General features: G+C 52.9%; 12 protein-coding genes; 5 read left to right on the forward strand and 7 right to left on the reverse strand.

Annotated features, from left to right (window-relative positions):
* Nucleotides 1-267: 267 nt before the first annotated feature.
* Nucleotides 268-1,851, reverse strand: RCC_05026 (uncharacterized protein; the record flags this gene model as incomplete). XM_023770302.1 has 3 exons in its annotated part: nt 268-382; nt 441-1,120; nt 1,192-1,851. 3 exons carry the CDS (start codon nt 1,849-1,851, stop codon nt 268-270), a joined length of 1,455 nt encoding a protein of 484 aa, XP_023626070.1.
* A 3,377-nt stretch (nt 1,852-5,228) lies between these two features.
* RCC_05027 (probable fumarylacetoacetate hydrolase domain containing protein 1) lies at nt 5,229-5,988 on the forward strand (the record flags this gene model as incomplete). XM_023770303.1 has 2 exons in its annotated part: nt 5,229-5,258; nt 5,323-5,988. The coding sequence occupies 2 exons, from the start codon at nt 5,229-5,231 to the stop codon at nt 5,986-5,988; spliced, it is 696 nt and encodes a 231-aa protein (XP_023626071.1).
* Nucleotides 5,989-6,202: 214 nt separating this feature from the next.
* RCC_05028 (related to Virulence protein STM3117) lies at nt 6,203-6,832 on the forward strand (the record flags this gene model as incomplete). XM_023770304.1 has 5 exons in its annotated part: nt 6,203-6,333; nt 6,393-6,438; nt 6,494-6,610; nt 6,665-6,756; nt 6,814-6,832. 5 exons carry the CDS (start codon nt 6,203-6,205, stop codon nt 6,830-6,832), a joined length of 405 nt encoding a protein of 134 aa, XP_023626072.1.
* Nucleotides 6,823-8,526, reverse strand: RCC_05029 (related to protein involved in dolichol pathway for N-glycosylation (mannosyltransferase family); the record flags this gene model as incomplete). XM_023770305.1 has 2 exons in its annotated part: nt 6,823-8,453; nt 8,508-8,526. 2 exons carry the CDS (start codon nt 8,524-8,526, stop codon nt 6,823-6,825), a joined length of 1,650 nt encoding a protein of 549 aa, XP_023626073.1.
* Nucleotides 8,527-8,756: 230 nt separating this feature from the next.
* On the forward strand, nt 8,757-9,141 carry RCC_05030 (related to YOS1, subunit of the Yip1p-Yif1p Complex, required for Transport between the ER and the Golgi Complex; the record flags this gene model as incomplete). XM_023770306.1 has 3 exons in its annotated part: nt 8,757-8,796; nt 8,858-9,031; nt 9,086-9,141. 3 exons carry the CDS (start codon nt 8,757-8,759, stop codon nt 9,139-9,141), a joined length of 270 nt encoding a protein of 89 aa, XP_023626074.1.
* Nucleotides 9,142-9,593: 452 nt separating this feature from the next.
* Nucleotides 9,594-12,007, reverse strand: RCC_05031 (related to Probable ubiquitin carboxyl-terminal hydrolase creB; the record flags this gene model as incomplete). XM_023770307.1 has 4 exons in its annotated part: nt 9,594-11,655; nt 11,708-11,721; nt 11,779-11,919; nt 11,975-12,007. 4 exons carry the CDS (start codon nt 12,005-12,007, stop codon nt 9,594-9,596), a joined length of 2,250 nt encoding a protein of 749 aa, XP_023626075.1.
* A 991-nt stretch (nt 12,008-12,998) lies between these two features.
* On the reverse strand, nt 12,999-14,651 carry RCC_05032 (related to sorting nexin 4; the record flags this gene model as incomplete). Its single annotated transcript, XM_023770308.1, has 1 exon — nt 12,999-14,651. One exon carries the CDS (start codon nt 14,649-14,651, stop codon nt 12,999-13,001), a length of 1,653 nt encoding a protein of 550 aa, XP_023626076.1.
* A 411-nt stretch (nt 14,652-15,062) lies between these two features.
* RCC_05033 (related to sterigmatocystin biosynthesis P450 monooxygenase STCS) lies at nt 15,063-16,870 on the forward strand (the record flags this gene model as incomplete). XM_023770309.1 has 4 exons in its annotated part: nt 15,063-15,327; nt 15,387-15,466; nt 15,517-16,373; nt 16,426-16,870. 4 exons carry the CDS (start codon nt 15,063-15,065, stop codon nt 16,868-16,870), a joined length of 1,647 nt encoding a protein of 548 aa, XP_023626077.1.
* A 147-nt stretch (nt 16,871-17,017) lies between these two features.
* RCC_05034 (uncharacterized protein) lies at nt 17,018-18,721 on the reverse strand (the record flags this gene model as incomplete). XM_023770310.1 has 2 exons in its annotated part: nt 17,018-17,681; nt 17,733-18,721. The coding sequence occupies 2 exons, from the start codon at nt 18,719-18,721 to the stop codon at nt 17,018-17,020; spliced, it is 1,653 nt and encodes a 550-aa protein (XP_023626078.1).
* A 455-nt stretch (nt 18,722-19,176) lies between these two features.
* RCC_05035 (ATP-dependent RNA helicase eIF4A) lies at nt 19,177-20,667 on the reverse strand (the record flags this gene model as incomplete). XM_023770311.1 has 4 exons in its annotated part: nt 19,177-19,187; nt 19,243-20,244; nt 20,303-20,446; nt 20,634-20,667. The coding sequence occupies 4 exons, from the start codon at nt 20,665-20,667 to the stop codon at nt 19,177-19,179; spliced, it is 1,191 nt and encodes a 396-aa protein (XP_023626079.1).
* A 326-nt stretch (nt 20,668-20,993) lies between these two features.
* On the forward strand, nt 20,994-22,760 carry RCC_05036 (related to phosphatidylserine-specific receptor PtdSerR, contains JmjC domain; the record flags this gene model as incomplete). XM_023770312.1 has 3 exons in its annotated part: nt 20,994-21,349; nt 21,527-22,111; nt 22,166-22,760. The coding sequence occupies 3 exons, from the start codon at nt 20,994-20,996 to the stop codon at nt 22,758-22,760; spliced, it is 1,536 nt and encodes a 511-aa protein (XP_023626080.1).
* Nucleotides 22,761-22,903: 143 nt separating this feature from the next.
* Nucleotides 22,904-24,025, reverse strand: RCC_05037 (probable thioredoxin reductase; the record flags this gene model as incomplete). XM_023770313.1 has 2 exons in its annotated part: nt 22,904-23,052; nt 23,104-24,025. The coding sequence occupies 2 exons, from the start codon at nt 24,023-24,025 to the stop codon at nt 22,904-22,906; spliced, it is 1,071 nt and encodes a 356-aa protein (XP_023626081.1).
* Between the last annotated feature and the right edge of the window lie 210 nt (nt 24,026-24,235).

The raw sequence follows: 24,235 nt of genomic DNA on the forward strand, positions 1-24,235 counted from the left end.
ATCGCCGGCTGAAAGTTCATCCTGGATGATATGTCGTGATAGCAAATGAAGAGTTAGGCAGGCAAACCTGGGAAACGAAGTTATGATGACACTGGTGTATCTACACGTGTCTTTCACTTGCGAAAGAGCTGCTTTACTCTCATATACTAGAAGAGAACCACCTGTTTACCGAATGATTGTGTACCGCAAGCTGTTGTAACGGCAAAGTTTGCTTTTCATACGTATGCTTCCACTAATACATCATATATCATCACTCAACGATACCATCTAGAGCCACCAAGTGAAAGACTGCTTGCACTCGAAGAAATCGGGGCCGGAGTGGCCACCGTGGTAGTCGGCGGCGTCACACCCGATGTGGTCGTTGTAAAGCGAGCAGTAAGTTCTGTTGATTCGTTAGCATTGCCCTGGTACTTCTTCATTATTCTGACGCGTTCACTCACCCGTGTGGCTTGCCGTTCTTGTGTAAATAGTAAGCGTTGAACATCTGGGGAACTTGCAACGCGTTGGCGGCAATGTTGATGGCCTTCTGCTCAAGCGCGTACTTGCTGCAGATGAGGGCGTTGAAAGGGCCAGGGAAAAACTTGGCTCCGAGCCAGTGCTTGGGCGAGTTGATGGCGTTGCCGTAGCAGTTGGTGTCCTTTGGCGGTGGGGTTTGGCACTTTGGTGGAGTCTCTGGAACGGTGACATTGGTCTTGTCGTATCCGTCGGATGCGGTGATGACGACCTGGAACTGCTCCTTTGTGTAGCCAGTGTTGGTTGCGGAGGTCTTGTCAATGGAGCTTCCCCAGAGAGTGCACTTGAAGCTGGTCTGCGAGGGAGGGTTGGGGCAGCTCTGTCCCCAGACGGTTGGGTAGCCAGGGTCGTAGGTGGAATCGTTGTTGGTAGGGTTCAGCGAGGGATCACGCTCGGCGTAGATGTTGAACGCCGTGCAAAGATCGGTGCAGTCGCAGTGAGCGGCGCACTCGTTCACATCGTAAGTCTTGAGAGTGTAAAGACCAAGGTAAGATTGGGCAGAAGTGGCGCCGTTAAGGTCCTTGAAGACCTGGGTGTATTGCTTGTTGTTTGTGGAAGGGATGACAGTGGGCGCAGCCTGAGCAGACGAGTGTAACTTGCTGTACGCCTGATGTGAAGAATCAAAAGTCAGCAATCTTGAACTCAAGCATGTTGATCGTCAAGATGTAGATGGCTTACCAAGAAAGCAGCAGGAGTGTCAGGCTCGGGAACAGGGCCGTAACCGTCTGGCTGTGGTGCGCAAGGGTCGAGGGGGTTGAGGAAACCGCAGTATGTGCCGGCCTCGGGAGTGGTTGGACATGGCTGGTTAGCCGTAGTGGTGGAAGTAGCAGCAAGGGCTGGATCAGTGGTATATCCGGTGGCCAGAGCGGCGTAGTAAGGAGTGTAGGCGCTGAATGAGCAAGATGTCACCGCAGGCGCCGGTGCCTGGGTGGGAGTAGTTGGCTTGGGTGGTGATGGAGGGCCGGTAGGCTTTGGAGGCTGAGGCTTGGGTGCGGGCTTGGTGGGCGCGGAGCATTTGTTGGGGCTCACGAAGCACCAAGGGTCATAAATCGGGCAACATGGGTTGAAAGTGCGCTTAAAGAGCTCAGCAGCGTCCTCACGCTTGGCGAGACCAGTCTTGGACGCAGCAACAGGAGCCGTTGTAGCGGCAGTAACGGCGAAGCTGGTGTAAAGAGTCGCGGTCTGCTCGCCGCCTCCGTCGGCATCAATGCCAGATGGGCCGCTGGCTACGGTTGGAGCAGCAGCAATGGCTGCGAAATCAAGTTGTTGGGGTGCAGGGGATGCGTAAGCCACCGCTGCAAGGGCAACGTTGGCAAGAAGGACCTTGTTGATGGCCATTTTGCTTGAGAAGAATGAAATGTATGGGCGAGAAGGAAAAGTGACGAGGGTGATGAGGGATGAAAGACGTTGGATCAGCGGGCTTGTCATACCTTATATTCTTCCTCGAGTCTTTCTAGAATAGCAAGCCTGATGCCTTATGCTTTGCATAGCTCCATTGTACAGCAAAAGGCTCCACTTTCTTAACGAAGGTGGAGATGACTAGCGACTCACGGCTGGACTTCCGTCCATCGATGCAAGAGCGCATGCAACGTAGCTTGAATCGTAGATGGTCAAGACCCAACGTCCTGGCTTCCGGTATCTTGAGGCGAGCGGCAAAGGCTTGCCAGAGGCAGGTTAACTTCTAGGCAGACGGGTTCTCGGCTCGTTGATGATCGAACTAGGACGGTGGGGCTATAACTGGAGTCGAGGCTAGCCGACTCAGCACCGCTGAAGTGGCTCCGTGTCGATGGCAATCTGTGCTCCGTGTGGACGTTGACAACACCACGTGAAGCTACGAAGTGTGGCTAGAGCCGCCGGCGTTTCGCGAYCTCATCGAGCATCTCCGCTCGGCATTTCAGCAGAGCTTGGCATGCTAAAGAGGTGGCCCGCTTAGAAATGGAGGGAAAGTGGTGCTGTGAAACATGATCATCAAGCGTGATCATCATACAACGTAAGTTATGAATCCACGTCACCAGAGGTGACAGATTCCTTGGAAGGACCCTGTCTCACCTGTTTGCAAAACAAAGATGCGCCATGTGGTGGGTAGCGTGGAGTTTCGTCTGCTGGTTCCTGGTGGATTTACTCGCTAGACTCGCTATCGCCTAGTACATAACCTTTGCAAAAGGGGGTCGTCGGGGTCTACGGACCTGTGGTCTACCACAACTTGTGGCTGTTGGGAGTGGGCCTTTGGCCTTGATGCCGTGTGCCTAAATGCACAACGACATGTCGACCGCATGACGGTCCGAATCGAAGGACAGCACTGAAGTGGGGCAGTGCTGTTCACGGCTGGACCGCGTTGCGGTGGAATAACGCATCATCGACAAGCGACAGTTGCAATCTGGCACGCCGGCACGGTGTCATCAGTCTGGAACGGTGCCATGCAGAAGCCACGTTCAGAACAGGAATCTAAAAACCCCTGGGGCTGTCTTGATGAGGTCCAAAAGGGAAAGCTCACGACTCTCTCTTGGCGATTTTCTTGTCTCGGCATGTTGTCCGAGTCTATGCGAACACGGGCGCTCGTCCAGAGTCAAATTACACTCCAACGGTCGATAGATCGGCATGTCGGACACGAGCCTTGCCATCTGTCATATATCGCATGGCCATGACGATTTGTAAAAGTTGCGTATCCTCGGCCATCAAATAACTCCRGCCTTGACGATTGGCGAGTATGACAGAGCGCGTCAGTGCCTGGACACCTCAGCGAGGATACGACGTGTCGTCCAAGACCGAGTTGCTGGAAGATAGGTCATACCGCAGAGGTGTCCCGCTCTTTTCGATGTCAGTGTAGTCGACAGATAGACAGGAGTACGTCGAAACAAGCGTGACACCCCTGCAGGCTGCTGGATTGACGCTTCCCCGCGGCGAACCCAGCAATATCAATCCTCTCGACCTCTGATTGGTCAAAGTCCTTCTCGAAGAGACCACATCGGAATCATCGAGATGTTCTCGATCCTGTAGCATTCTATCTAATCATAAAACTCTGACGTGCTGGTCTTGATGTTGTTGTTGTTCGATACAACATTTACGAGGAAATCCTATCAGGAGAAAAGATGGGTCTTACGCTCTACAACGTGCATCGTTCGCTGTTTCAGGAGTTGGTGCTAAGCCGTCACAGCGATGGTGAACATACTTGGAGTTGCCGTTTTCCTGGATCGTATGGCGGCACCAGGGTGTAGGATCTTGGTCGCTGCACAGTAGCTTGTCGTCCTCCAGTGTAATCCGCATATCGATCCATTTCGAACACACTCGGATAATTCCCCCGGCAGCCATGTTCTGCCTGTCGTCTCGTTTCTTGGGTCGAGTACTTGCCTCGACACCACTCTTCAATCCACCCTGGTAGAGGAGGCCAATCCTCCTCTCCACAACTGGCAATGAAGAGTTTGTAGCAGAGCAGTCATGTACTGTCCCAATACCTCCGCGTTGCCAACCTGCTGCCAAACCGGCGGCCGACGCTTCCTGGGCGGTTTGGCAACGGGCATCAGCGGGGGTCGATTCCACATCCCTCTAAAGCCGACAGATATGGAGCCTGTCACGTTGCTCTAACGGGAGGAACTCAGACGCTTACATCGCCTCCACCAATGCCGCAGGTCACGGTCAGTGTAATACTTGTATTGGTCGCAAGGCTAGGCGCACTTTGTGGGAAGCTTTTGGTACCCCGTTGTTGCCGCGAAACGAGAGTCTACCAGAGGCGACGACGAAGAGCAGACCGATTGCGTGCAGCCCACGCGCCTGTCAAAGGATGGAAGCTACTATTGCAAATTAACGAACTTGACCAACCCATTGAGCTCTTTGAAGCGCTGGCCGATTGTCAGGAAGGCTCGTCTTCCTGACAAGAAATGCCGGATCACCTTATCCAGTATGTCATCGAGCCAGAACCGGAGGGTCTGGCCCACACCGTGAGTTGTGATCCATTTTCAGTGCTTTCGGATTTCCTGACACGGTTCTACAGCGAAAATTGATGGCTACCTTACTACAGGTGACCGCGAAGGCGTTTGGACTGTGGATATTCCGTGATTTTCGTGTTAGCTGCCGGAGCAAGTGTCTCGATTTCAAGCGCAGACTCTGTTCCAGAGCTTGTGTGTTCGTTGGTCCGGTATATCGCAGTCGTCGATGTGGTTCTTCATTCGTCGTCCAGAAATGGTATGGTCGCACCGGCGAACTCTGCGACATCTCCATCGCCTTGTTRTCATACGTGACTCATTGCTTGTTGGACGACTCACCCTCGCTTCTCATCTCGCTTCGGTCAAGATGATGTCGTTGCTGATGAATGTCCTCCGCAAGATGTCCGCGTCGTCGGCCTTGACAATTTTGCCCGCCCTACCCGCTTGGGCCGCCAGATGCCGATGACAGCCCGGGTCCACAAGCCGAACATCGGAGAGCTATCCGATGCTTCATAGAGTTCCAGCTGCCATTGCAACGCCGGGCCAAGAATACCTGCCTCGTCTCAATCATTTTCGACTCACCACAACATCTGAATAGCCCGCAGCACCCTTGCCCGGCTAGTCCCAATGTCGGCCCCCTTCGTACGAGCTGTCGGGAGGACGTCCACGTTGAGCTCCTCAGCATGTAGCTCAGCATTCACCAGACAGACTCATATATCACTTGCCCGCCAGGCACTTCCCTCAACACCCCTCACTCCTCGACGAACCTTTACCGACAGCGTCGACAAAATCACCATGAACGCCATCAAGCAGAATTGCCGCAAAGTCAGCATCAAATCCTCCAAATCATTTGTATACCCCAAACATTCCCCACTGACAAGCCCTTCAGGTTATGTGCATAGGCCGCAACTACGCCGATCACGTAACGGAACTCTCCAATCAACGCCCCAAACAACCCTTCTTCTTTCTCAAACCCCCCTCCTCCATCCTCCTCCCCACCGAAGGTCCCATCCTCCGTCCCTCAGGCGTAGATCTCCACTACGAAATCGAACTCGCAATCGTAATGGGCAAGACCGTCCGGGATCTCGACGAGAACGACGAGAGCGCATGGATGGACGCTATAGGTTCATACCTCCTAGCCATTGACATGACAGGTCGCAATGTTCAAGACGAAGCGAAGAAGAAAGGTTTACCGTGGAGTATCGCAAAAGGGTTCGATACGTTCTTACCAGTTTCGGGACCAATTGAGAAGAGTGTGATCAAGAATCCGCATAATGTCGAGTTGTGGTTGAAAGTCAATGGGCAGATGAGGCAGAATGATAATACGGWGTTGATGTTGTTCRGGATTGGGAGACAATTGGCGGATATTTCGAAAGTCATGACGTTGGAGAAGGGAGACATTGTGTTGACGGGTACGCCGAAGGGTGTTGGATCGGTAGTGACCGGAGATGTACTAGAAGCTGGTTTGAAGGTTGATGGGAAGGAGGTGGAGAAGGCGAGGATGCGGGTTGAGGTGGCAGATCGGGGTGGAAAGTATGAGTTCGCTGAGACATAGTGAGAGACATGATCTAGAGCATTGAGAAGTTTCAGGGCGGGTTCCTTGATGAATACCTGATCAATGATGATCTCCAGCCCGACGGATAATCTTTCAAAGCAAGCTCCCCACACGGGCCGAGGGCGTGATACAGGGCATACCACTCCAGCATGCTCATCCAAGTTTCCACTGCCACAACCACCCTGAATCCTCCTCAAATCGGAATCGTCTCACAATGGCTTCCTTCTCCGTAAAATCCATCGACCACGTCGTCCTGACATGCAAGTCCATTCCCGCCACAATCGACTTCTACACCAAGCATTTGGGAATGAAGCACGAGAGCTTCACTTCGAAAGGATTGGAGCGGTATGCTCATCATGACATGTTGCCAGCATGCTAAAAGGTGCATGCTAATGGCTCTGTAGACACGCTCTCACCTTCGGTAACCAGAAGCTCAATCTCCACCAATCGGTTCGTTGGACGAATTTCTGTGTCGAAGTATTTGCTTGGCTTACAACATGTTCAGGGTGCAGAGTTCGAACCCAAAGCAGGACATGTCCAGCCTGGGAGTGAAGATCTATGTTTCATCACCGATCATCCTATCGAAGATGTCTTGAAGAGCTGGAAGTCTGCTCAGATAGAAGTGAGCTCTTTGGCCATACTGTGTTCAGGATGCTTGGTTGCTGACTTCTTCTAGATCCTAGAAGGCGGTGAGATCGTGGACAGAACGGGCGCAGTAGGCAAGTTACGGAGTGTGTACTGTCGGGATCCGGATTCGAACCTCATTGAGTACAATCGCCCTCGGCATTTCGGCGTTGTAGGATCCATGGCTAACATTACTCCCAGAGTTTCCAATTATGTCTGATCCATTCGCTCGATAGGAGGTGGTAGCTTCTTCAGAATGTACAATCGAGGTTCCATTCTGACCGAGGGCCAATAACCTTTGGTGAACTTCTCCCGAGCGTATAGAGCAATGTTTTGGTAGAGATCATGCAGCTTCTGGCCTKTCCCTCCCAAAATGTCAGGTAGTGGCAGAATGTCATCTTCGACACCGGGTCGCACAGTAACACCTGCAAAACTTGTGACGGTACCTATACGTTCCCAGCTGCCGATGATGCGCTCCGGTTTCTCGGCCAGCACGTAGTCGAATTGCTGCCAGAATACGGGATCAAGAAGAAGGTCTTCATCTTCCGTCTTGTCGTATGTCCAGAGGGGATGTATTTGCTGAAAACGAGAAACGCCTGTTTGACAAGCCAGATTGTCCATGTAGATCCGCGCTGGTGTATCCGCGTCAGTCCCGGCGAGGAAGTGCAGACGCTGCAAAGCTTCGCCACCCGGATAATTGAGGCTTGAAAGGTAAAGCAGCCCACTGCTCACAGCAAAACAGGCAACTGTCGATATCACCAGAGCGATACTGTWCAGTCTATACAGCTGCGTTTTTGCTCGGCGCGTCCAGATCCAGCCAGCTCCACCGGCTGCCACAGCCGTGAAAGCAGGGACAGTGTAAATAATGAAGCGCCACTCCTTGTGTGGCAACAGACTGTATACAGCGATGAACACGATCTGCGGAATCAAAATGTCTCGACTCGCTTGGATGTACATTGCATAAGGGATGCAAACAAGATAGCTGAGAGGATTGAGCAGTAGCCGTGGGAGGGCATTCAGGAAATAGAAATGGAATGGACTCGTTCCCCATTCTGAAGACTTTCCCAGGATGGTATTGTAATAGAACCCCACCCACTCAGGCCAGAGCGGGAATTGCTGCCAGAAGAATGAGTCGACCGAGACTGTTGCTAGTAGACCAATGGCGGCACCGGCCAAGCCTGCTGGAATAACCTCTTTTGTCAAGGAGATGTGACCCTGGAGTAGGAAATAGGCCGTTTCGGCTGCGAGGAGGATTGCGATCTCTGAGCGGAACATGATGCCCGCCACAGTCAGGAGATAGAGAGCCAATTTCCTCCTCTTTGCACTACGTTCCGTCTTCCAGGTTCCAGATTTGACCATGATTAAGTTGCGCAAAGCCATGTTGGTCAAGATGAATGCAAACATGTTTGGCAATGTTCTTGATGCATAGAACATTACGTGAAATTGGCTTGCTTGGAGAAGCACGAACCACCTTCCAGCTGTTCGACCATAAGCATTATCCACAGCAGATTTGACGTGAAGCAAAGCAGCGGCATTGGCTAAACCTAAGATCGCTCGGATCAAAACTTGAGTCTGAGCTGGAGATGACAGCAAGATCGCGAAAGGCTTGGAAACTCCAGCAAGGACGAGAGCGCCAACAAAAGTTCTTGGGACTGAGCCTGGGAACGAAACATGGTCGTATGATGAGTTCAACCTGGCTGTTGAATTTGAGAACGGAACTCCATTCGTAAGGATGTCGTGAGTTGCCTGGATATTGAAGGACTCTTCGACTTTGGTGTATGGCGCACAAAATAGATGCAAGAGGATGATTGAAGGCAATAGGAGGTCGAATGTCAGATCGACTGGAGCCAAACGTCAGCAGAGGTTCTGATGAGGAAGATCAAATGCCATCTAACCCATCGTCTTGCCACCCATCGCAGTTACCCGTTTTCCGATGATCAAACCGCGTTATGTCTTACTTGATCAGTGTGGTTGTAGTGGAAAAGCAGCTTGACATGTGAAAGACGAAGAGGTCCAGAAACAAAGTTCAGAGGTCTTCCCTTCCTTCCAAGATCGACACCTCGCAACAACTACATAGGTATCACATCCACCTCACCAGAAACCAAGATCTCCTCCCTTTACAACCCAATCTACCRCCAAACACAATGGCGACCCTCTTCTTCAGTTTCGGCGGTTTATTCCAGGGTATCCCGCACCCGCACCTCCGTACAATTGCCTCAAGGCCACTAACACCAGCATCTCTCAGTCTCCGTCCTCCTCGTAAACGCAATCGCAATCCTCTCCGAAGATCGCTTCCTCGCACGAATCGGCTGGGGTTCATCCCAGCAATCAGAACCTTCCTTTGGCGGCGGAATGCAAGATGCAAGCGTCAAGTCCAAAATTATAAATCTTATAAATTCAGTGAGGACGCTGATGAGGAGTACGCACACACACATCCTGCAAGAAGACAGCAAGGCTAACGGGTACGACGCAGTACCTCTGATCTTCCTTAATGTTCTGATCATTGTGTGGGCGGTTGCGTTTGGTTGAAAGCGTTCGGAAGAAAAGGACACGATATGACATTCGAGCGGGATGTGAAGAGCCCAGAGCCGCGCCGCGGGAGAGAGCGCAGAGGACAGTGACGAACAGACGCCCACGGGTGGAGGGCTGGACACGATGCGCAAGCGGCGGAGCAAGCATACGTTGGCAGTAAGGAGAGCATCTCAACGACACAACCCGAGCTGTAGCTACGATGAGAGGTCTCACGGGGTGATGCGATTACGCGACCAGAGGTTCGGTATCCCGACCACAAACAAAGTGACTGTCAACGTAGCTTATGTTAAAGCTTATGTAAAGAGGCCATTGGCCGCGATACCACATCAATCGCGCCCAGGAAACATTAGCCACTACTATAATAATAGCCCGGACGAGAGTCCTCGCCGTTTTTCCCATATGCACATGCGCTGTGTCACGCAAAACCATCTTTCGGCATCCGTCCATCCTCAAAGAACAGTGGACTTTTTCCTTCCCAGACTGAAGCGATTCTTCTTTACCTTGCCCTCCTCCTGAGCAGGTGTATTTGTCCTCGAAGGCGGTAGGGGCGGTAAAGCGGTCGCCATATCAGCAGCCTCACCCCTCAACGCGCCGTTAGGCTGTGTTGATAACATCGTTTCCATCCCCGTTGTGCTATGCGACGACAAGTGCCCATTACCCATCCCGTTTCTTTGCGGCACCGGTGGCAGCTTCTCCTTGTCTTTTCCACCTCCCAGGAACTTCGACTTCCCTCGTAGACTGATACTGCCATTGCGGAATCGCGAAAGTCCAAGACCACTGCTTTGTTGCTTGACTGGCTCGCCTCGGACACCAGCCTCCTCAGCAGCGGTAGCTTTGCTTTCTTCCAACACCCTTCTCATTTCCTCGTCTGCTTTGCGGAAGTCTTCCATTCGTTTGGCGTTTGCGGCTCTGCGTTTCTCTTCTCTCTCCTTCTCTGCCACCTTTTCGGCCGCCTTTCGCTCCTTTTCTTCCTGCTTCAACTCCTTTTTCGATTTCGAGACGCCGTTCGGCGAAGTGAACGTCCGCTCGAGCGGCGTTTTAAGTTGTAGTGGTGTAGTCGCAGCGTGCGCAAGCGGGCTCATGTGCTCCATTTCCGGTGCACTGGGGGTTGCCGTGGTGTGAATATGGTGGAGTCCGTTGCCATTCCTCACACCTTGCGACATGACGTCTTTAGCACCATCGGCATCGGTTGTATTCACCGGCRCCGTGTTCTTTGCCATTTTGGCTTGCTTCGCTTCCGCATCCTGTTCCCTCAGCATATTCTCGAGTGTTGTCTCTTGGTAGAACAGCACATAGGCGCACGAAAGCTGCTTGGCATCCTGTACGCCAGGAACGGGCTCACCACCAAAAAAGTGCGTAACGTATTCTTTGCTCACAGGTTCCACCAGCTCATCGTCAAACAGCATCCAGCCGCGTTCAGGTGTTTTGATCACGCTCACGTAATGTCCATGATATGGACCACCTCCTATGTGAACTACCACAGCGTAGAGCTCGTATAGTCGGTCTGGATCTTCGGTGTCCTCCGTCGTGTTGAACATGCGCAGGTAAAAGGGATAAACCACGCGATGGAAGAGCTTCTGCAGCCTCTGCATGTCCTCGGTCCATTTGAAACGTTTGAGATGCAGAGCAAGAATGCGAGGTAAGCGCTTGATCTTCATCCTCTTCTCGGCCTCTTGCAGACCACCGCAGGTGTCGCAATGGAACTTGTTGCGCTCGCACAGCATTTCCTCCTCTGAGAACTTGCGCAAACAAGATGTGACAGACGAATGTGCTTCCAAATCCACAGAAAGATCTAAGAAGGATTCATCCCGTTGGGATGTGGTCTCACAGGTCAAGCAGCGAGTCTCAGAGGTCAGCAGGCCTTCAAAGATATCGTGCACCCAATTCGTGTCCAAGACAGCTGGCGCAGCCGCCTTTGTTCCTTCTGCAAAAGTGACCATATCAGTGGAATCCGGCGGTGCCTCGATTGCTAGCGGCGCTAGAGGATGCTGTTTCGAGAACAGTTCCACGTTGTCCACCACATCATTCAGTAGCAGGTTCAAGAACTCGTGCGCGTCTTGGTGCGCTTGTGATCGGAAGACCTCATTATTGTTCCTTAAGATGTCCAGAAATCTATGTGGAACGGCCACGCCCGATCGTGACTTGTTCCCAATGATCGCTTCAAACAAGTCTCTCAGCGCTGTGAAAAGCGTCTCTTCCATCCAGTATTCAGCCGATCTGGGCGTTTGTAAATCCAACACTGGCCCGTTTGCCAACGCGAGCTTCTTTCGATTATCAGGATGATCTTTGCTATCCTCCGGCCTCTGGCCAGGCGATGCCGGTAGGTTTTGTTTTCGTGCTGGCGAGTTGACGTTCGGATAAGGCGTGAATGGTGTCGTCGGTGGTCGAATAGTAGGACCGCTGGGCTCAACTTGACGAAGTCGATCGAGGACGGCGGGCGATGGGAAGTTTACCACGCGTTCCCGAAAGGGCGCCGAGTAGTATAGACATTGTATTATGGAGTTGCAATAGCTGAGAGGATATGTCAGTGGGTAGTGGGCAGACTAGGCTTCAATTCGCATACCAGGTCGAGCCGTACTGTCAGAGTGTTAGCTGTGCCACATGAACAGCGCTGGTAGAGGGAAGACACCATACATTCTCGAATCCAAAGAATTTATCACTGCCATCGGATCGTATAGGCCCGGGGAAATCCGCCAAGGACTTCTCGAGCGCAGTCGGTACTGGCGCATTCGGGTCTTTCTTCGCGGGCGTTGCGCTTGTTGTGGCTGTCTGCGTCTGTGTATGGCGCCGTCAGCCTCGTAGAGAGCGCAGGGAGTGTCCCGTAACATACCGAGCCCGTTTTGAAGCTCTTGAAGAATGACATGTTCTGAATGTCCAGCCGGCTGCGCGGTGCTGCGCCGCAGCGCTCGTTTGCGGAGACTCAAGGAGTATTGGATCTGGTYCGTCTTATCGAGACTCGACACTGCCACAGACAGAAGCTGTAGACCTCGTTTGAACCATCGGGAGAGTTTGGAGTCGTATCTGTGGCTTGCAGTATGCAGTATGTGCGGAGTTTGTGACGATTCGGCGGGTCTATGTTCCAGCGGTAGACTGTGACGTCGCCAATGGAGACTCTAAGCGAGTTGCTTGTGGACACATGTATCAATCACGAGTGAGTCCGTGAAGGTGCTCAAGGGAAGCGAAGCAAAGCAGAAGATAGGATCGTCGTCGATACAGAGCACGAGGTCGAAGAGGTCATACCGCTGTCACCGAGGCGGAGTAAAGGCCCGTGTCTGCATGGAGAGGTAAGGCCGGGACCGATCTGGGGCGGCGCGGAAGGGCGTCGGTTGAATGTGGCGGTTAAAGAGTGGCAGTCGAATCCTTYGAAGCTGCATGCGACGATGCTTGTGATGGGTGTATGGAGTATTGGCAGGGCGACAAAGGGTCTTCCAAGCTCCCCCAGTCTCAATGTCATCGGATGGTTCTCATGCACATCGATGCCACCAAAAAGCCATGTGGCAAACCACGTGCGAAGCCTAATTTGGGCATCGGTCAAGTCTAAGCGAGGCTCAACCGTGTGTGTGGGCTGTGAAGGCTGTCAAGGCAAACGTGATACAAGTACTTTATCATCTTCTTCCCGGCATGTCATAGCTGTGACGGCATGAGGCGTCGGTACTTTGCCCATATTCATGTTCATGCATCTTCTTCAAGACCTGACTCGTTGCCAGATGCTTGATTGCAGCCAAGACTTCTCATCAGACCGCCCTGCGCAGCAACCAWCGATCTTGCGTCTCATATGTTAATCCTTGGGTATACATCAATACGATCATTACAACACTCCCCAGCTCACATGTAGACCAACAGAAAACATAGGCTCATGTTCTGCTCTCGCGCACTTCTGCCTGCCGTCTCTCTTCCTCCTCCACAAATCTCTCCCAGACAGCTATATTCCCCTTGAAGAAGTCAATGTTTGCACTCGCTAGCCCTCCCAGTGCGTCTCGGAACTCTGCCGCTTTTATTCGTTCGAAGTCTGAGATTTCCTTGACGACCTCCTCATCGAACGCCTCACTCGTCTTCTTTGCATTCTCAACTTCGGTGGTAAGACGACTGATCTGCACCTCCAGCTTTCTCTGTCGCTCCCTGCGTGACTGCTCGTGATCTACACCGCGGACGTCTTCGATCTTCTGTCGGAGAAAGCCAGATRCGCCGACAGATCCATGGCTTGCGAGGGTGTCGCGTTCCTGGGCTGCCTTTGTAAGATAGTCCGTCAAGCCTTCAAAGTCGAGTTGTTTTTGCTCCCTAGTTTTGAGGAGCGACTTGACGGAAGTGATGTATGCTTCCATATCTTTCAGAGAGCCAAGATAATCCTGATCTGTGTGTTCTTTGATTAATTTCCAGCCTTCGCTGGTGCTCTGCACGCTCGCAGCAAACCTGGTCAGCTCGTCTTGAACGCCTGGTTCCAGTGCTGCCAGCTTTTGAAACTGGACAGCAAGATCTGCGTAATCGGATTCGAGATCACCCTCCCTCTTTGCGACTCTGGCGACAGTCTTGCTGACCGTCAAGAGGTCATCGTCTAACTTTCCAGCCCGGTCGTTGACATCCTGAAAGCGCTTGTCCGTCTTGTGCGGTTTTGTAAACGCGTTCAAGAAACTGTCTGTCCAGCTTTCAAGTACCGAGCTATTACCCCCTTCACTACCGCTCATGCCCCGGTTGGGCCGGCTCTTCATTGTCGCATTCCAGTCGCTTGACTCCAGGAATAGTGTGAGAATTGTGGCTCGCCTCAGCACCGGATGTAGTGTTAGACGCTTGAGGAATCTCCCCAGCGAGAAGGATCGCCGTGCAATGAAGTCTGGTCCAAATCTGTCCCCTCGCACGTACATCATGCTGTGTTTGTCTGGGAGCGGCGGCACCGCGCATTGCGGATACTCCTTGGCAAGGGTTCGATAGAGGAATACAAAGTCGGTGAATCGCCGTCGTACGCTGGTGTGTGATGACTGGAACGACTTGAAGTCTGTATCGGCCGTGACGAGGTAGGAAACATATGCATTTTGGGTGCCCTGACCCTCCTTCTGAGGACTACTCACAGTACATTCAAGTCGTCCATGTGCACCTGGTCCCGCCAGATCCTGCACTGTCGCATCGTGGCCAGCCTGTTCCCAATCTGGGTTGTTGTGGTCGTTACTGCTGCTGGCCTCTGCGTGGTCCATGTTGTGGAAGCCTTGCCAGTCTCCCTCCGCAATGTCGCACTCTTCAATTACCTCAAAGTCCGAATCGGAGTCGTAAGCTTCGGAGTCAATGGTGAGCGCTATTGACGACTGTGGTGAGGACGGTCCGCTGGTGGAGGAGGCTGTTGCTCGGTGAAGGTGATCTTGGTTGAGAGAGCTCGACTGTTGCGAAGTCCAGACAGCAGGAGCGTCATGCCCTAACTCTTGATCGACTAACTCTTGATCGACTAGCGTCTCGTGCTCCTGACAATGCCCCGCCGTGACTTCGTCAAAACTCCGCGACACAGCATAGTCGCCCTTCATCGCGGTGGAAGAGAGAGAGAGAGGGTGACGAACTGGACTTCGAGCGTTCTATCAACCACTTTGGATGACAATTGCTGGCCGCGATTGCAGGCTGTGGGGTGATACAAGACCACAGCCTCGTCTTCCTTGAAGAGCAGATTCGGAACGCTTCGCCAGGTAGGCTTCAGAATGGTTTGTCAGACGGCGAGCATTGAAGTGCCACAACTCTTTGCCTGAATAGTCGACGCTCTGAGATACGATGCATGCAGGATCTCTCGTTGACGTTGTTTAGGCTTGAACAAAAGTGGACCGCATGAGTTGGTAATCTCGCACTAGCGAACCAACAGCAGGCGCTATTATTTACATCTCGTCTGCAGTGGTTCTTCTGTGCTTGTTGCACTGCGGCATGCTACTCCAGCTCGTCTTTTCACCATGCTAGACCTTCTATCTACCTCCAGGGTGGGCTGGGCCATCGCCCTTGTCATTGGCACTCTGGTACTTCGATTCTTACAACGCCTGCATTTCCAACGAAGTCTGATGAGAAATTTGCCAGGACCGCCTCATAGCTACGTCTTTGGCTCTTTGCTGTCCGTGGCAAAAGTTCTGGCGACACAGCCATCTAATGCCGCACCCCAAACTTTCATAGGTCTCCTTCGAGAGTACTACGACCTGCCCGACATCTTCTACTTTGATCCCTGTAACAACACCTGAACGCAAGAACTGCATCCAGACGAGCCGGACTGATTAACAAGGCAGGGCCTCTAGGCGATCCCGTGATGGCGATCTTTCGCACCGATATTGCCAACGAGATCCTCGTCAAGAACTCTCTTCCAAAGGTACGACAATAAAGACATATTGTTTTACAGGCGCTAAGTGGCTCACGCAGCATCCGATCGTGGATTCTTTCATGAGCAACTTCGGTGGGCCAGCGAACCTAGTCTCCAGCGAAGGAAAAGTGTGGAGGAAATGGCGTTCGGCGTTCAACCCTGGTTTCAGCAATAGCCATCTCATGACCCTGGTCGGGCAGGTTGTTCAAGATTGCCAGGTCTTTGCGGACATCATGAGTGATCATGCCAAGAATGACGATCTCTTCAGGTTGGAGCCCGCTTCAATGAAACTCACTGTCAACATTATCGGCCGGCTCGTTCTGGGTCTAGACCTCAACGCCCAGAGAGGTCGCAGCGTTCTCCTCGATGCATTCAGTAGTCAGATCCGATGGCAAGCACAAGGCGCACAGTTCCAGCCTAGTGAGCTTTGGGATATTCGAAGGCCATTTGTTCTGCGTTACAATATCTGGAAGATGGACAGATTCATCACCGGGAAGCTTGAGGAGCGATTTGCGTCCTCCACTGATAGAGGCAAGACCAAGCACATCGTCGATCTTGCTCTCGAGGCATACCGAAAGGAACAGGGCATCACAAGCGATCTTCGCGACATGAAAGATCTGGATCCAGAGTTCAAGCGAGCCGCGATCAGTAACCTCAAAGCGTTTATGTTTGCTGGGCACGACACTACAGCTTCGGCAATCACCTACTCGTACTACTACCTCAGCAGGTATCCAGAAGTAATGGCCAAACTGCGAAAAGAGCACGACGATGTCTTCGGTCCAGATCCAACCACAGTAGCCGATCAACTGCGAAAAGACGGTCGCCTTTTGAACAAGTTGGAATACACGCTAGCTGTGATCAAAGAAGTGACACGTCTAGCACCGCCGGCGAGCACCGTCCGCAAAGCACCTCCTGGGTGAGTCCATGATCATTCTGCGTTGTAGCGATCCTTCACTCATACACTACAGCTACAACCTTCACGACCCCATAACCAACGAAATCATCCCAACCGCCCACTTCATGATGTGGCCTGTCAACGTGGGCATAAACCGCTATTCCAAGTACTTCCACAATCCAGATACCTTCATCCCCGAGAGGTTCCTCCCCGGGAACACCACAGACAACAAAGACGCATGGATGTCCTTTTCAAGAGGTCCRAGAAATTGTATCGGCCAAGAACTCGCAATCATTGAGCTGAAGACGCTTCTTGCGATGTCGGTACGATCTTTCGACATTGTTCCTGCTTATGATGAATTGGACAAATTGAAAGACGACGGAGCAGGATATCCTAATTTGACTACTGGGATCTTGGAGCAGTTTGGAGAGAGAGCTTATCAAGTTCAGATGGGAACCGCGAAGATCTCTGAAGGGCTACCTTGTAGAACACGGCTGCGGTCTCATGTTGCGTCATGATTGCCGGGAGAGAGAGACCCGTCGAGCGTAGTTGCGACAGTGACGGCTACCTTACTATTTCTCGCTGTAAGCTTAAACCATATCTACCATATTTATGTCATCTTTTAGCAATCTCTCTCATCTCACTGACACTTCTCGATCCTCACATCATCGCTTTTCACGAGCCAGTTCTGCCTGATAGTTCCGCAGAATCGTCTCGTCGTCGGGCTGCACAATCGTTCGACGCTTCGGTGGCTGCACTCGAATGGTGTCAGGCTGGCTGGTCTCGGATTGGAACACCTGGCCTGGCCTGCTTGCTTCAGGCTTGGACTCCAAAATCTTGGTAGCGGGTGACGTCGAGGACGATAGAGGCGATGTGAAGATTCCAGTCAAACCTCTGCGGGATTTTTTCGCGGGTGGAGGCTCAGGCGTGCCTCCGCTCGTCTTTCGTAGGCCACCAGCCTGCAACACTTCAGTGGCCGCTTGATCATCCTCGAGGTCGAGAGGACGCTTAGAGTGGGACTTGTGCGCCACTGGCTGGGTCTCGTCTGGCTGTATGAATCTCCGTCGGGGCGCAGGAGCCACTTGTTGGGCATTCTTCCTTGGACGACCAGGACCTCGCTTTACTGGCGGGGTGGTGAATGTGCTCGTATCATGCTCATCGGGCTGCACTATGGCTCGGCGGGGTGGAGGGTCTGCTTTCGCAGCGTCCTTCCTCGGACGACCAGGGCCGCGTTTGACAGGTGCCACAGCCGGTAACGCTGTCTCTTTGACTGAAGGCGCTGCAACTCTGACAGGACGTCCGCGACGCTTAGCGGGTTCGGTGACGAGACTAGGGATGTCAGTGAGCTTTCGACATTCCGGATAGACCTTCACTCCTTACCTGGGGACAGGCTCATTCTCGTCCTCGCTCGCCGCTTCCTCTATTTCGACCCATCCTTTTCCACGACGCACTACTGGAGCTTTCAGCCTTGCATCTATCAAAGGCTCCTGGGTCTCGGGAATAGGGTCCTTGATAGCGGCAGCTGCTCTTGTAGATGCTAGCTGAGTATCCGCAGCAGCTCCCCTCAGAGCCGGCTTGCGCTTGGCTTTCGGTGCGGCTTTGATGACTGCCTTTCTCGTCGTCTTTGGCTTCGGGGCTGGCACTTGCATTGGAGCTTGAGGTGAATCTGCTTTGTCCTCCTCTGGCTCTTCGAGGAGAGCAGCCGGAGGAGCGACAATAACAGGGGCGGGAGTCGGGATAGGTCTCTCGGCCAGCTCCTTCACCTGCTCAGCCAGTCTGTCATTGCCTTCCCTCGGGAGCTTGCCCGCTTCATCAAGTTTCTCCAGACTTGCTTGCGCAAGTTCCAGGCCAACCTTATCATTCTTGACATCCTCACTCAGTCCCTCTAGCATCTCCCGAATCTTTCCGATCGCCTGTTCGTCGATTTTTCTGCCCAACTTCAGCACACCCCTCTCATACTCCCTCATACTTCCCTCCACATCATGGATGCGCTTCAGCAGAGCCTTTTCAGTCTCCACTGCACGCCTCCCCTCCTCTTTCAGAACCCCATGATCGCGCTCAAGAGACGAGATCTGGAGAGTGACGGCCTCGATCTCCGCACCTACATCTTCGAACCGCTCCGTCACTTCTCCCCGAATTTTCTCCATGGCTGCATGCCCGCCATCATCGGTGAGCTGTTGAACCTTCTTCGCGATAATAGCAACATCGTCCGAACGAGCTGCGCCCGCCGCCGCCGTTGTCTGAGCTTCGACGTCGGTGATCGCAGCTTCCAGCTTTTTCATGCGATCCAGAAGATAGCCATGCTCTCGCTTGAGCTGATGCGCCCACAACAGCGAAGTGGGCGACGATGGTGGCCGCTGTGGTGGCATCACGGCTGCGGGGTGGATGCAAGAGAAGTCGCCGTTCGAAACGATGGGCGAGAAGTTGATGAAGTGAAGCGAGAAATTTGCAGCAGGAAGTCACACCTACAAGGAAAGAGCGATGCACATTACTTTTTATTTTTAACACTTTGATTGCACTCTACGTACTAGATCAGAGTGTAGCCGCATCAGAAACATCGTAAAAGCGTGCAGCATAGCCCATGACTCCCATAGAAGGAAAACAGAAAGCAGTTTTGTGCGTGGAACGTCGTCAAATCCTTCTTCATGACGGTGCATCTCCATTGCAGATTGCGCTCAGCACGCAGATTCAAGGCACACGGTACGCGTAAGCGTTGGCCTCAAGCAGGTGTAATAGGTGTCTCTCGACTCGACAAGGACGARACCGAAAAGCTCGGGATCAGTGGGGTCCGGGAGACGATTTTGGGTGTGATGTATTCGAGCGCTTAGATCAGGTCTGTGGGAACGGTTAGCAATGTATAGCAAGCAATTATAGTACGACTAGAACATACCAGCCACGTTCATGGGCATCTCTTCGATCTGGGTGCTGTAGAACTGCTCAATCTCACGCATCATGCGCACATCATCGGCGGTGACGAAGTTGATGGCGACACCCTTGCGACCGAAACGACCACCACGACCGATGCGGTGGATGTAGTTCTCGCGGTTGGCGGGAAGGTCGTAGTTGATGACAAGGGAGACCTGCTGGACATCGATACCACGGGCGAGGAGATCGGTAGCGATCAGGACACGCGAGGAACCGGAACGGAACTCCTTCATGATGACATCACGCTGGCCCTGGTCCATGTCGCCGTGCATGGCGGAGACGGTGAAGTCACGAGCAGTGAGCTTGTCGGTGAGCCAGTCGACCTTTCTACGTGTGTTGCAGAAAATGACGGCCTGTGTGATGGTGACGGTCTCGTAGAGATCGGAGAGGGTGTCGAGCTTCCAGTCCTCCTTCTCGACGGCGATGTAGAACTGCTTGATACCTTCGAGGGTAAGCTCGTCCTTCTTGACCAAAATGCGGACAGGGTCGCGCATGAACTTGGTAGTGACCTCGAGGACGTCCTGGGGCATGGTAGCGGAGAGAAGGACGACCTGGGTGCTCTGTGGGAGGAGCTGGAAGATGTCGTAGATCTGCTCGGTGAAACCACGAGACAACATCTCGTCGGCCTCGTCGAGGACAAACATCTTCATGCTGTCGGTCTTGAGAACGCGGCGCTGAATCATGTCGTGGACACGGCCGGGAGTACCGACAACGACCTGTGGGCCGTCTCCGAGCGCCTTCATGTCATCTCTTACGGAGGTACCACCAATGCAGGCGTGGCACTCAATGTTCATGAAATCACCAATGGCGACAACGACCTTCTGGATCTGTTGTGCCAACTCGCGGGTGGGTGCGAGGATCAGAGCCTGGCAAGCCTTGATGGAGGGGTCGATCTTCTGAAGGACGGAGATGGAGAAAGTGGCGGTCTTTCCGGTACCGGACTGGGCCTGGGCGATGACATCGTTGCCTGCGAAGTTGTTTGTGAGCGGGTGGTGTCGGAGGTGAAATCGAGGAGAAATACATACCCTTGATGACGGGCATGATGGCACGCTGCTGGATGGCAGATGGGCGCTCGAAACCGTATGCGTAAACTCCACGGAGGAGCTCGGCCTTGAGGTTCATCGCGTCGAAGGAGTCGGTGGTCTCATCGTAGTTGGACTCGATCTGACCTGCGCGCACTCGTCGTCAGTTTGCTGTCTCATTATGCGGTGTGCGCCTCTGTGCGCGGAGGTGATTGCTGCATCTTGCTCCTTCTCGGTCCGCCGCTCGTCTGACCGCGCATGCGCCTTCGTCCGCGGATTGCACGCCCTCGAGGCCGATGTATGGACGGAAGATGGGGGAGAAGTGTGAACATACCAGCATCGATGTCCTCAAGTCCCTTGTCAGCCATGATTGCGGTTCGGTTGCAAAGGCTCACTCGCGACGCGCAGTGAGCTGATGGGTGGGTGTGTAGTTGGTAGGTTGGGACTAGATATCAGGCTGTCTGTAAGGACAGAAGATTCTAGTTGTGAATGTGGTGTGTTGGTGGGCGGTTTGGTTGAAGAAGTGGAGTTGGAGTTCAGAATTTTGAAGATGATGAGAAGAAATTCGTTCCCCGCGCTAAAGCCAATTTTTGACGGTTGGGCCCGGACCTGAGTGCCACCTTCGCCACCAGACTCACTCTTTCTGAACACTCTGTGACTGGGCAGTCACTTTCTTGAGGATTCGGTTAACAGCATGACTGTACCTTCGAGGCATCCTGTGGACCACGGTAATGCCGCGGAGTCATTGTTGAGACCGGTAAAGCGGATGAAAATGGCACAGTCATCGAACGACCGCACCGATCCGGACGAAGACGGCACAGTCACATCTGTCAAAAGGCATCCTTTGGGCGTGCGGCCATCTGGAAATGCGTACACATCAAGCGTCAATCTGAAAGACTCATGCGGACTTTTCGCCACTCTGCCAGACGAGCTTATTGCCCAATTTCTCGAAGGACTTGAGCCTCCCGATCTCTTGRGACTTGGAGGCACATGCCGCGCTTTACATGCGTTCACGAGGAACGAAGAGCTGTGGAGAGCCTTATTTGTTGAGTAAGTCTTTCCACGCATGTACAGTCTAGGTTGATATCGCCTTCTGAGGTGAATCGCTTCAGGCTATGTTCACAATGCTAGAAGGTGGACATCGAGCAGACCTTCGTAGTCTAGCAGCGCACCACCTCAATTCCAGCTCGATTTTTATCTCAGCGCAATAGCTGAGCTTTTTGGTAGGTCGCCTCCTGGAGATTTCCAGTGGAAAGGTACATGGAGGTCAACATACCTCTCTCAATCAGATCTTGAGCCTCAAGTCGACTGCTCCAACCTGTTCTCAGACGTCTTGCATCGACCTTTTTTCTGTGCTCATGTCTCTCTCGATCCTTTCACCTCCAACATTCCCAAGCAGAATGAGATTGCACGCTTAAAGAATCTCACCTATGATGAGTTCGCCGCAGAGTGGTACAGTAGGCCGTTCATACTGACGGAGCCGGTCAAGCAGTGGCCTGTGTACCAGAATTGGTCTACTGAGGAGCTCCTGAAGAAGTACGCGGATGTAACGTTCCGAGCTGAGGCGGTCGATTGGAAACTCAAAACCTACGTCGAGTACATGAACAACATTCAGGATGATGAGAGTCCACTCTACCTATTCGATCGCTCTTTTGCTGAGAAGATGGATCTGAAGATCACCGACTCTCCAACTCCAGATTCTGACTATTGGCCACCGACCTGCTTTGGACCAGATCTCTTCTCTCTCTTAGGTGATCAACGTCCCGACCACCGCTGGCTCATCATCGGTCCCGAGAGAAGCGGTAGTACGTTGTAAGTTCCAATGCCCTCTAAGCCCCACACCACTATAACGCTGACTTCCCCAAGCCACAAAGATCCAAACGCAACAAGCGCGTGGAACGCACCTTTAAGAGGAAGCAAATACTGGATCATGTTCCCCTCATCCCCCTCCCTCCCACCACCACCCGGCGTCTACGTCTCTTCAGACCAAAGTGAAGTCACAAGTCCTCTCAGCATCGCAGAATGGCTACTCGGCTTTCACGCCGAAGCTCGCCGCACACCTGGCTGTCACGAAGGAATCTGTCGTGAAGGGGAAGTCTTGTACGTACCCTCTGGCTGGTATCATCTCGTCTTGAACCTGGAACCTAGCATTGCTTTGACCCAAAATCTGGTTCCGAGAAGTCGGATCGGAGCTGTACTGCACTTCTTGCGCGATCAGAAGCAGAGTATCAGTGGGTTCAGCGACGATGTGGAAGATCCTTTTGCATTATTCGTGGAGCGGCTGAAGGAACATGATCCGGAGCTTCTTAAGACTGGGTTGCTAGAGGCAGATAGATTGAGCAAGACTGGGAAACGGTGGGAGGAGTTGACTAAATGTACTCTCGATGATGAGGATGCTGGCGAGGGCGGTGGATTCTCGTTTGGGTTTGGAGGTGGCGACGACGATGATGAGGTGCCTTGAAAGGGTAGGACTGTACTGTTGTGAACATTTTGAAGGCTGGCATGTGCTGTGTGCATACACATGCAGAATAGTTTGGGTATTCAAGGCTTCTACTTGTAGGTTTGGTCCGCTCCTCTAATGCATTCATGAGCTCATATCGACCCTTACAACAGAGGGTTGGAACGGTATTCAGGAGCCTCGCTGCTGCTGCCCTTCTTTGCGCCCTCATCGGCCTCGGCACCATTGGCGACAGGGACGTCCTCGTTCTCCGCGAGCCACTTCTCGGCCTCCAAAGCGGCCATGCAGCCAGATCCTAGCGGCTTAGTTAGCACGTTCTTCATGCAATGACACTGACATGGCTTACCTGCTGAAGTGACAGCCTGTCGGTACTTCTTATCCTGCACATCACCAGCAGCAAATACACCAGGTATGTTCGTCTCCGTTGTTCCAGGGGTGGTCAGGATATATCCATCCTCGTCCATCTTCACCTGGCCCTTGAACAACTGCGTCGCAGGGTCGTGGCCGACAGCGTAGAACAATCCGTTCGCAGGAATCTCTTCAATCTCGCCAGTCTTGTTGTTCTTGATCACCATGCTCTGCATCAACCCCCGAGGGCCGTCCTCGCCCTTGATCTCCACTCCCTGAGTGTTGTACCTGATCTCGACCTTTTCGTGGTTTTGCAATCTCCTCGCATTCGTCTTGCTCGCGCGGAGGAAGTCCTTGCGAACGAGAACTGTGACTTTGCTGGCCTTCTTGGTGAGGTACAGTGACTCCTCTACTGCACTGTCACCTCCTCCAATAACCACGAGAGGTTTCTGGCGGAATATGGGGAGGGAGCCGTCGCAGACTGCACATGCGGACACACCATTGCCCCAGAACTTCTCCTCGCCGGGCAGATCAAGTCTTCTTGMCTTTGCTCCAGTAGCAATGATGATACTGTCCGCAGTGTGTGTTTCCTCCTCGAGCGTCTCCTCGTCGCCCATGGGGTTCAGCCAGAACTTGAATGGTCGGCTTGACAAATCCACCTTGCCCACGGTTTGAGAGACAATCTCAGTACCGCACTCCAAGCTTTGTTCACGCATCTGTTCCATAAGAGTGCCACCCTTGATCATCTTGAATCCCGGGAAGTTCTCGACCTCATCCGTGGTCGTGAGCTGGCCACCAGCAGCAATTCCTAGTGCCATGAAACCCTCATAGAGGACTGGCTTGAGATCGGCACGAGCAGCGTAGATTGCAGCCGTGTGGCCACCTGGCCCAGAGCCAATGATGACAACCTTGGRGTGCATCTTTCGGGTCGTACTGGCGGGGCTGTTCGGTCTATATAGCGATCCTGCGGCCGCAAGAGGAATGCTGATGCTTGAGCGGATCGGGATGCCTGCGCGGCGGAAGGCGTTGGAGAACAGTTTGGCGGGAATGAGGTGGATGTAGAAGATCTCGGTCGTAAGGTAGGTGGTGTGTGTATTCTAGAGAGTACAAAGAAATATATAATCCGAAAC

Source organism: Ramularia collo-cygni (assembly GCF_900074925.1).
Source record: "Ramularia collo-cygni strain URUG2 genome assembly, contig: RCC_scaffold07, whole genome shotgun sequence".
Lineage (NCBI taxonomy): Eukaryota > Fungi > Ascomycota > Dothideomycetes > Mycosphaerellales > Mycosphaerellaceae > Ramularia > Ramularia collo-cygni.